The 11,882-nt window shown below is 45.5% G+C and overlaps 1 protein-coding gene across 7 annotated transcripts in view; it reads left to right on the top strand.

Moving 5' to 3' along the window:
- The window catches only part of ALK (ALK receptor tyrosine kinase), a 942,963-nt gene that overhangs the window by 310,042 nt on the left and 621,039 nt on the right, over positions 1–11,882 (top strand). For all 7 annotated transcript variants that reach the window (XM_068232762.1, XM_068232763.1, XM_068232765.1 and 4 more), the window contains one exon: positions 11,212–11,361. In XM_068232762.1, the coding sequence (XP_068088863.1) occupies positions 11,212–11,361 (150 nt within the window). The remainder of the gene's footprint in view (positions 1–11,211; positions 11,362–11,882) is intronic.

Below are 11,882 nucleotides of genomic sequence, written 5' to 3'. Positions count from 1 at the left end.
GAGGCCTTGGTGACACCCCCTGGGGCACCCGACACCCAGAGCGGGGAGCCCCCTGCCGCCCCATGGTAGGAACGCCACTGCCACTATGCCTTTTTTTTTGTACCCCCTGTGCCTTTGTTTGTACCTAGAGATGAGCCGAAATTTTCGAAATTTCGAACTGCTTTTATTACGAATGCGAAATTTAACATTACGACCCAAATTCGTAATTTCGTAATTAATTTTCAAATCGTAATTTACAATTTCGTAATCGAAATTTCACTCCCGTAATGACGAATTTCGTGTCTCCAACCGAAATTTTACTTTTTCAGGTTTGTAAGGGTTTCTATCCCTCTAGATGCCTAAAATGAATAGCAGCTCCTCCTCCTCCTCCTCCTCCTCCTCCCCCTCCTCCCCCTCCTCCTCCTCCCTCCTCCCTCCTCTCTCTCTCTCTCTCTCTCTCTCTCTCTCTCTCTCTCTCTCTCTCTCTCTCTCTCTCTTCTCTCTCTCTCTCTCTCTCTCTCTCTCTCTCTCTAGTATTTCAAAACCATACTCACATTCATGACATGTCCAGGGATCAAACCCAGGCCAACCACATGGAAGACAGCTATGCTCACCACCATACCACCAAACACACACTAAATAGACTGCTAACCTAAATCTTACTTGTAGACAGTCATATGAGACACATGCTGGGTGCAGGGCTTTGTGATTGGACCATGCGATAGAGTGAGGTGCAAAAATGAAATCATGCCTAGCAGAGGATGGTTTCACAATGCTAAATGCTAGGCTGGCTGTGGTGCAATTGGTTAGTGCGTCTGGCTGGTAACAGCAAGGTTACAGGTTCGATTCCATCCAGGCATGTCTTTTCCTTTTGCGTTCAACAGTTGTCCAAACAGAGCCAACAGAGCCCCAGATAGCCATGTAGAGTTAGGTCACAGCTAGCCTGGCTGTGGTGCAATTGGTTAGTGTGTTTGGCTGGTAACAGCAAGGTTACAGGTTCGATTCCATCCAGGCATGTCTTTTCCTTTTGAGTTCAACAGTTGTCCAAACACCGAGCACAAAGTTTTGCATGCGTAAAGTTTTACGCACGCAAAATACCCCATGGGGTTCAATGGCGCAGCGCGCGCACGCAAAAGGAAAAGACATGCCTGGATGGAATCAAACCTGTAACCTTGCTGTTACCAGCCAGACACACTAACCAATTGCACCACAGCCAGGCTAGCTGTGACCTAACTCTACATGGCTATCTGGGGCTCTGTTGGCTCTGTTTGGACAACTGTTGAACGCAAAAGGAAAAGACATGCCTGGATGGAATCGAACCTGTAACCTTGCTGTTACCAGCCAGACACACTAACCAATTGCACCACAGCCAGGCTAGCTGTGACCTAACTCTACATGGCTATCTGGGGCTCTGTTGGCTCTGTTTGGACAACTGTTGAACGCAAAAGGAAAAGACATGCCTGGATGGAATTGAACCTGTAACCTTGCTGTTACCAGCCAGACACACTAACCAATTGCACCACAGCCAGCCTAGCATTTAGCACTGTGAAACCATCCTCTGCTAGGCATGATTTCATTTTTGCACCTCACTCTATCGCATGGTCCAATCACAAAGCCCTGCACCCAGCATGTGTCTCATATGACTGTCTACAAGTAAGATTTAGGTTAGCAGTCTATTTAGTGTGTGTTTGGTGGTATGGTGGTGAGCATAGCTGTCTTCCATGTGGTTGGCCTGGGTTTGATCCCTGGACATGTCATGAATGTGAGTATGGTTTTGAAATACTACAAATGAGAGAGAGAGAGAGAGAGAGAGAGAGAGAGAGAGAGAGAGAGAGAGAGAGAGAGAGAGAGGAGGAGGATGGTTATTCATTTTAGGCATCTAGAGGGATAGAAACCTTTGCAAACTTTAAAATACTAAATTTCGTAATTACGAAAATTTGCGTAATTGGCGAAAATTACGAAATTTCGATTACTGCTAAAATCGTAATTGTAGTAATTTCGCGAAATTTCGGAAATTCGTAATTAGGTCATTACGCTCATCCCTATTTGTACCTCCTGTGTCTCTGTACCCCCTATGTGCCTCCGTTTGTACCCCCTGTGCCTCCAGGTGCCTCTGTCCTGCCCTCTGCCTCTATTTGTACCCCCCACCCCCACCCCACCCTGTGGTGGACTCAGTTCCTCAAGTGGACTCAAACTTCCTCCATGCAGAAATGACGTCATTGCAATGGGATTGGGCCATTCATAAGTCGTGGACTATCTGTCCATTTTCTATAGCTCTCAAATTAAATAGAACGCTGCAATAACTTTAAAGTTCCCCTTGCTTCAGATCAATGAAAGTTTGTTGCACGGATGCCTCGGCCACAATCTATAAAGCTCAAATCAAACACAAGTCCATAGGCAGAAAATCAACATTAGCCCTACTGCTCAATAATTACTCATCTCAAATCAGGACTGCTTGGGCTGTGGCACAGAGGGTCAACTTCTCTTATCACTCCATCTCAGAATTGTGTTCCATGCTGTGCTCCATATTTCTCACTTTTGGCTATGAACCCAGAAGTCTCTGATGTATTGAGCGCGGTGTGGAACATTTAGGTGAGAAGCAGAGACACAGCAAAGTTAAAGGCCCATACACATGGGCTACAATTGTAGCTGTCGCCAGCGCACAGGGGACGTGCTGACGACAGCTAGACAACAGCTCCGCAGCAGCGACAGCCATCTACATGTCTCTGCTACAGGGCATAGATGTGGCGGAAGCTATCGCCGAAGGGAGCATCCCCCGGCCGGATGCTCCCTTCACTTCACAGTGTTGCCTGTCGCTAGTCCGCATACACAAGCTGAGACACGTGCCGGACTAGCGACAGTTGCCGAGAGACAAGTTGCAGTAAAGGTTGGAAATTTTATTTCGCTAAATTATACAGAGTGTAACAAAATAATTCCATTTAACCAGATTTAAGGCACAAACAAGCCAACTGTTGACTGTGAACAGGTAAAACAACATTAGCTACTTCTGGTCAATGTAGTGCATGAAGAATAGCAAGTATGGACAAGATATAAAGGTGGATACATGGTATCTTCTAGTTGTGGCTATCCACTCCCTAGTATTATTCTAACGTAAATGGGAGCTAAAGCTAGAGGTATGTGGAGGCTGCCATATTTACTTCATTTTAAGCAATACCAGTTGCCTGGCTGTCCTGCTGATCCTCTGCCTCTAATACTTTAAGCCATAGCCCCTGGGGGTACAAATAGAGACACAGGGGAGTACAAAAAGAGGCATAGCGGGTACACACAGAGGTACAGAGGCACAGGGGGGCACCAGAGGTACAAACAGAGACAGAGAGGGGTTACAGAGCACAGGAGGGGGGGGGGGGGGAGTACAAGCAGAGGCACACAGAGGGGGTACAAACAGAGGTGGGGACATAGAAGAATGAACCTACAGTCCCTATCTTGTTCGTTAACCGGAGATTAGGGTGCAGGAAAAAAGGGTGCATGCGGCAAGTGGACAAATTGGACAAAGAGGCACCGGGGTGTAAAAACGAAGGCACAGGGAGTACAAAAAGAGGCATAGTGGGTACAAACAGAGGTACAGAGGCACAGGGGTGGCACCAGAGGTACAAACAGAGACACGGGGTACAAAAAGAGGCATAGCGGGTACACACTGAGGTACAGAGGCACAAGGGGTACAAACTGAGGCACAAGGGGGTACAAACTGAGGTACAGGGGGTACAAATAGAAGCACAGGGAGCACAAAAAGAGGCAAGTGGGTACAAACAGAAGCACAGGGGTACAAATAGAGGCACAGAGGGGTACAGACAGAGGCACAGGGTGTAAAAACCAAAGGCACAGAGTAGGTACAGAGGCACAGGGGTACAAACAGAGACAGAGAGGGGTTACAAGAGCACAGGAGGGGGGGGGGGGGGGAGTACAAGCAGAGGCACACAGAGGGGGTACAAACAGAGGTGGGGACATAGAAGAATGAACCTACAGTCCCTATCTTGTTAACCGGGCATTATCTGTACATTAAATAAACCAGAAACATCTCAATAGTGAAGTGAATGAAGCTAGATGAACTTTTGACCTTTATAAAAAAACTTTTAATATCTCAAAAACGATAACAGATAGAACGGTGATTCTTGCAGCACAAATTAGCACAAACCCAGCACTAACCAACGACATCACTTTCGTGTCTGTACGCTGTTGTAGGGGGGGCTGGGTGAACTTTTGACCTTTATAAAAAACCTTTAATATCTCAAAAACGATAACAGATAGAACAGTGATTTTTGTAGCACAAATGAGCACAAACCCAGCACTAACCAACGACACCACTTTTGTGTCTGTGCGCCTTTGTAGGGGGGCTGGGTGATGTCATCATTTGGAAAAAGATAATTGCTATTATCTTTAAAACAAAAGCAGCACAAATGTTTATTTTTGCGGCACAAACGGGCACAAACGTAGCACTAACCAAACATGCTAGAACTTTTATTTGTGCTGATTGTAGGGGGGCCAACTTCACATAGCCCCTGGAACAAGCAGCTAATCCAGTCAGACTTTAGTCAGAAACATCTGATCTGCATGCTTGTTCAGGGTCTGTGGCTAGATGTGAGGCCTGCTGGGTTACCCACATTCTTATCAGTCCCTATGTCCCAATCTAACACCACAGTCTTCACCCTGTGTGGCGCGTCCCTGCTTCAACAGGAAACAGAGTAACGTCTACCTGACTACGGTTACATCCAGGCCTTAAAGAGAGTCTGAAGCCTCCCAAAAACCATGTTTTTACTTCACAGTCTTTTTTAGAATAATGCTCTAGCTGAAACACCACATGCCCGCAGCTGAACACTCATTTAAAACCCCCACAATCCTCGGGCAAAACACTACGACTTTCCAAGTTGTGGATTTTGCTGCCCGAGGGAGGCAGAGCTTAGGGCTGTAGCTCTGCCTCCAGTCCAATCAATCTGCGCTGATCACCGCCTCTCTCAGTGAAAGAAGACTGAGAGGGGCGGGCGGAGGCGGAGATCAGCGCAGATTGACGCGAGTAGGGGCAGAGCTACTGCCCAAAGCTCTGCCTCTACATGGAAGGAGACCGAAATCTTTCCCCGGAGATTTCGGGGGGATTAATTGAGAGTTCAGCCACAGGGATGCGGCGTTTCAGGTAGGGCATTAATGCTAAAAAGGACTGTGAAGTAAAAACGTGTTTTTTTTTTTTTTTTTTGGAGGCTCCAGACTCTTTTCAATGCGCAAGGTATAAGTACTGATGGGATAAAGGCAGAAATACCAACAGAAAACTCACAAGGAACAAAAGTAGTGAAGTAAACAAGCCAGTGGTCATACACAAGGATACTAACATTCAATAGGGCTGAGCAATATCGGAGTGGGGTTCAGACGAAAGATTGGTCCAGGTGGCAAAACGAATTGTCAAAGTACAAGAAGGGTCAATCCAAGCGGCAATCAAGAGTAATCGAAGTACAGGCAAAAGGTCAACTCAGGCAACACTCTACAATACTGCTAAGGAGGCGAGCACCCAATACTAGCAAGCTAAAGCTATCATGGGCATTTAACCACAGAGTAAAACGGATAGGCAATACTTTAATTACCCAATCGGTGGCCGGTCACACAGACAATCCACCAATCACACAGTGCAATTCCCAGCCTGAGCGTCAACTGACTCTAGCATGTCAGCTGATGCTAACTACGCCGGCACCTGAGAACGTACACTGGATGGGAGGAAAGACATTCGGAGACCAGAGACGTGACTGCCAAGACACTGCGACCGACACCCGGAAGTATGCGGGACATCACAGGCGTGCACAGAAGGTAAGATCGCGACACTAGACGTATTAGAGGCAGCAGATCAGCGGGGCAGCCAGGCAATATGCATTGTTTCAGATCAAATTAACTATGGCAGCCTCCATAACCCTCTCACTTTAGGTGTCCTTTAAGAATCTACTGTTTACTGGCTGACTAATATGTATATTGACTGAAGCCATAATAACAAGATAATCAATGTCATTCTCTTTACCTGCTAGTGGTTTTATTGTTGAGGCTGATAGCTATATATGTTATATCATTTTTTTTTTTAATGTATCGTTTATTCGACCTTCCCCTGAGCAAAGTGACCTTAAACGAAAAAACATACATTTTACGACCATCCCAAGAACTCCTCCAGTTTATAGTTCTCGGTAAATTGTTTAAATGAAATATTACATTTAATATCTTCGCCATTACCTTCCACTGATTCTAAGAAATAAAAAAACACAACTTTATTTCACTACTTTTTCTTAACAATCGTCGTCTGGTAATAAAGAACTTTTTTTTCCAGTTGCTGAGTTAAACAATTTGAGCTCGATTATCTCGAAATTCATTAAATTGTCAATATAATTAAACCCGAAATTGGTCCAGCCTAATAGCAGAAGACAGATATGAGCCATTAATCGCTCCATTAATAGATTGGTTTTTATTTAGCAATGTCCATGATTTCAGGCACCAGTGACTGTTGATGGATTTGGGGTTAAAAGCCTGGAATTATAATTGAGATACAGCCATTTGGAGATAATGGATTTCCATACTTGGTTCTTCTGTGAAGCAATCAGCCTGGGTGACCTTCTAAGGCTTCCTCACCAGCAACAGTGCCTTAGTCTTTTCTAAAATCTACTTCTAATAGAAAAGTTTGAGAATTTTTTTTAATAGTTTTATTTAAAGAGGAACTGTACCCACGGAGTGAACCTCATCCCAATCAGTAGCTAATATCCCCTTTCCCATGAGAAATCTACCTTTTCTCAAATAGATCATCAGGGAGGTCTGTGGGGCTGATATTGTGGTGAAACCCCACCCACAGTGTGATGTCATGACCATGGTCCTGACAGTTTGCTGTCTGTGAACCTTGTTGCATTGTGGGAAATACTGATTTTTCCAATTGCCAAGCAACCAGTATCTCCCTCTGTGCATAGAACTCTCAGTAACGAACATTCCATACAGATCACCTGGCAGGATTAAAGAGGTCACCATCAGTGATACATTTCACAATGTAAATCGGGGAGAGGAAAGATTTTAGAATAGGTAAACAGTGACTAAATAATCTGTAAATGAATATTGTAAAAAATAAGCAATTTTATTCATTGTTATTTTCACTACAGTTACTATTTAAAGGAGCCATACGTTTCAAAGAAAAGTTACAGGTATGGGGTAGGGCCTCTTCTCTGTCAATAAAATGTACTTATTAAAGCAATCCTGAACTCACCTGTGTAGAGGAAAGCCGTCTTGGTCCCCTCTATGTTACCAAGGAGGACTGCTGCCCCCCAGTTTTCTGCACTTTCGGGACTTCGCGGCAGCCTTCGGAAGCACTCACGTCCCCAAACCTTTTAGAAAAACTGGCGCGGCCCTGTACTGCACTTGTGCAAGTGCACACTCATGCATACACAGTATGAAACTGCTAGTCTTTGGAAATACTCAGGGACACAAATACTTCTGAGGCATTTATGAAGAGTTTAAAAACACACGATTGGTTCGCACGATGGCCAGGGGCCCCGGACCTCTCTCACTGGCCGGGGCCCCAAGGCCAATGCGCGATACCTGGAGGGGAGTGCAGGTGGGCCTGGACCTCTCACACCCAGGCTCTGGACCTCTCACATCCAGAAAACCCACCAACACTGCCTCCATACTGAATGCTAAATTCGACACACACAAGCAATAGAACACAGCAATACATGCATGCAGCTACATTTAAGTCGTCAGCAGGTGCTCGTCAGCCAATCAGGATGCACTGTCATACACCCTTTACCTGCCATACCACATCTAGCAGCCATTAGCATTCAGGTGGGAGGCTTCAGTTGGACGCAAATCGCAAGATTGCGTCGCTAGCAGGACCGCCCCGTGCAGGCATTCCTCCCACAGGGGTCCCTCCCTAACCGCTCACCTGTCTGCCATGTCCTAGAGCTGAAAAAAAACATTTAAAAACACACGATTGGTTCGCACGATGGCCTTGGGGCCCCGGACCTCTCTTACTGGCCGGGGCCCCAAGGCCAATGCGCGATACCTGGAGGGGAGTGCAGGTGGGCCTGGACCTCTCACACCCAGGCTCTGGACCTCTCACATCCAGAAAACCCACCAACACTGCCTCCATACTGAATGCTAAATTCGACACACACAAGCAATAGAACACAGCAATACATGCATGCAGCTACATTTAAGTCGTCAGCAGGTGCTCGTCAGCCAATCAGGATGCACTGTCATACACCCTTTACCTGCCATACCACATCTAGCAGCCATTAGCATTCAGGTGGGAGGCTTCAGTTGGACGCAAATCGCAAGATTGCGTCGCTAGCAGGACCGCCCCGTGCAGGCATTCCTCCCACAGGGGTCCCTCTCTAACCGCTCACCTGTCTGCCATGTCCTAGAGCTGAAAAAAAACGTTTAAAACACACGATTGGTTCACACGATGGCCAGGGGCCCCGGACCTCTCTCACTGGCCGGGGCCCCAAGGCCAATGCGCGATACCTGGAGGGGAGTGCAGGTGGGCCTGGACCTCTCACACCCAGGCTCTGGACCTCTCACATCCAGAAAACCCACCAACACTGCCTCCATACTGAATGCTAAATTCGACACACACAAGCAATAGAACACAGCAATACATGCATGCAGCTACATTTAAGTCGTCAGCAGGTGCTCGTCAGCCAATCAGGATGCACTGTCATACACCCTTTACCTGCCATACCACATCTAGCAGCCATTAGCATTCAGGTGGGAGGCATTTATGAAGAGTTCTGAAAAGTTATTCAACCTTTAGGTCCAATAGCTTCAATAGCTTCAAAGTAGGGACAGCGCTGGGGACATAGAGGAGACCGGAAAGGCTCTATGAGATCCAGAGCCCTAACTCTAAATTGGTGAGTATCTAACTTTTTGTTTAAATCGGGCTTCAGAGTCAAAAATAAGTTTCAGGTACTTGTGGACTTGGGGCCATTAACAGAATCCACCAAATTTTGGGCACCATAGAAGGCAAAGTCTAACACAGTAGGTGTCACCCAACCTAAACACCCTAAACCTGATGTGTAATTGTTTCAATGACATTGGTGTTCAGCAGGAGCCTAAGTTCTACTGTGGTTGGATCAACAAGAAGTGGTGTATCCGGTGAGGCTGCTATCTCGTGGTTGAATCTACCAGAAGTGATGTATCTGGTGGGGGTGCCATCTCCTTACTTGTTCTACTGTGGTTGGATCTACCAGAAGTGGTGGTGTTTCTGGATCAGATTCTGGCATGGGTATTACCCATTTAAGAGTGGAGATTATATTCCTGAAAGCCCTGCGTAATTGTTTTGTTGTACAGTCTAGCTTGCCCCTTGGGGCCCCAAAACAAAATAAACAAATGTTAGGGCCATCATACCGACTACTGGAGTACCTTGGACAGGTTTTCAGAAAGTACACTGATATGTGGATGATTGACTGCTTCCTTTGGCCACATCTTGGAGAAAAAGAAAAGGCAACTATCCCTAAGGAGATGAATGCCTCAGCTAGTTAGAATTCTTAATGCAGTTTTGCAATGGCCTTTTCATCTCATGACAGCTCTGCCTAATGAGAATGTGACCACTCATAAAATTGCTGTTGAAGTTGGCCTTTTGTTGTCTTGCTCATTGTACTCCAACAGAAAATGCCCACAAATACTGAATTTGATTCTGTGAGTCATCTCGTGGGACATCTCAAGGCAGAATTTAACCCTTCTGAATTCTGAATGATCGACACGAGTTATTCCTGCTATGATTGTTGCTAGATTTAGAAAATGTCACTTGCAATTTGTAAATGTTCTGTTTTCTTATGGTCCATTGTAATGTTTATCTATTCTCTGTAACTGTAGAGGGTGCCCCCCCTCCCCCACACACACATAGCTGCCACCATTTGTTTTCATTGGAATGCATCCTGCACACCAGATCAGCAGTGTAGCTGTGGTTGTAACCTACTGCCATCCTCCTGGCAGAATGGCACATGGTTTGGACAAAAATGGGAGTGTGGACATCTTGTCAAAAAACATTATCCTCAGAGGTGTTCCACCACACCTATAGAAATTTTCATATTAAAAAAGGATCTTCTTTATAGAAAAGTTCAAGAAACCATAGAATATTGCAGCTTTTTCTGGGGGGTTTATTAATCCAAATTTTCATTAAACAGGACATGTGTCCTGGGGTTGGAGATTTCCAGAGTGGATATTTGATGGTCCGATGGTCATACTGGGTGGTATATGACAGATCCGATTGATGTGACAGAATTTGCTGAGGATCAATGCCCCAATCAAGCTTCCTGATCAAAATTTTAATTGATTACTGGCCGATAACCAACCCCCCCACCCCTCCCCCACCATCCCTGTGTCTTTCTTTCTTTATCTTCGTAGGTGTCTTCCCTTTTTGACCGGGTGGCATGTTACGTGAGTACATACATGCTGCTGGGTCATGGAGAAGAGGCATCCCGGCGGGGGTGAAGACAGAAGGACACAGCAGGGAGCGCTATGCTGCAAGCACTCTGCAGAGGGATCAGGTCATTTGCGTGCTGGGATCAGCAGGCGTCTATAGGCCTGTTCCCACCACAAAACTCTTTTTTCGAGCGATATGAGAATGAGTGCACAATTAGGTGCTTTGTGATGCAGGGTGATAACGACCGTCATGGCATATCAGATCTTTAAGATCCATGACCACTCCCAATCAAAGTGCCGCAATCATTTTAACTCTCGTTCGCACCCGTTGTGTGCCGTCACATGATGTTGTGTGTTCCCGCGGGCAGGAAGATTAATCAGGGAACCTAGTTTGCCGGGAGGCGTCGCTCTGAGGTCCATCGTCAGGTGAATATTCAGCAAAATGGGGGGGGGGGGGTTTCTTGTTAGGTAGTTACAGGGGGGGGGTGGAGTTAGGCAATAGGTGGGGGTCCTTGTTAGGCTCTTACAGGGGAAGGTTCAAGTGAGAACGGGCTCTGGATAGTGCATTGGAACATATCAGTAACCTAAATTACTTATATTTTGTAGATAGCGGCACTATTAATTGGGGGGAGACCTGGAGGGCAGTCAGCCAGCCCTGCTCTGCGGAAGTTCCATAGATTTTTAATAGAGGTCAAGCTGAAATCTATTAAAAATCTATTTGCAGTGTTCTATGTGGTCTCTCTGTTGGGTCTGCCAGTGGATGCCCACCTTTAGAACTGTGTTTTGATTAGAAGTATGAATTGCTTTCATATTAATGCACTTCTCTTTCTTATCTCCTTTTTGTAGATTTTGACTGCAATTTTGAGTCCCGTTGCAGTTTGGAATATTCTTCTTCCCAAGTCAACAACACCTGGAGAGTTTCCAGTGCGGAGGAATTACAAAGAAACAAGATCGGGATGGGCCCCAAAGAGGATTATTCTGAAAACTCCACAAAAGGTAAGAAGTGCCGAACAGGCCTGATACACCAAGACACCTTCTGACCGGAAATCATTCAAGAGCCAATCTGGTCTGGATTCATGGAAAATTTGTAAATGTGTCCAGTCACATACAATGATGTATTGAGTTTTTCATTGCTCTACGTCCTTGGGCACTGGGCCCCATAAAAGTTTGCTAGAGGGCCATACCATTTAAATCTAGTGTGCATTAGTAATGGTCATAATCCGCTAATTACGATTACGCACATTTTCACAATTTTGCCTATACGTAATTACGGTTTATACATTTAATTGATTTTGTACAGTCATTCGCAATTTTCCGTAAAATTTAGCGTAATTTTTGCGTAATTTCGTGCCGACTTTGACAGTGAATAATAAAAGCCCCCATACATGCTATTGACACCAAAATTGATACATATGTTAAGGAGAATAGTGGGTACAAGTCCAAAAAAATTATTTTCCAAAAAGACCTTGTAGTTTTTGAGAAAATTGATGTAAAAAATGCAGAGAAAAATGTTTTTT

Source organism: Hyperolius riggenbachi, chromosome 4 (genome assembly GCF_040937935.1).
Source record: "Hyperolius riggenbachi isolate aHypRig1 chromosome 4, aHypRig1.pri, whole genome shotgun sequence".
Taxonomy (NCBI): Eukaryota; Metazoa; Chordata; class Amphibia; order Anura; family Hyperoliidae; genus Hyperolius; species Hyperolius riggenbachi.
This window is presented reverse-complemented; position numbering and strand designations above follow the sequence as displayed.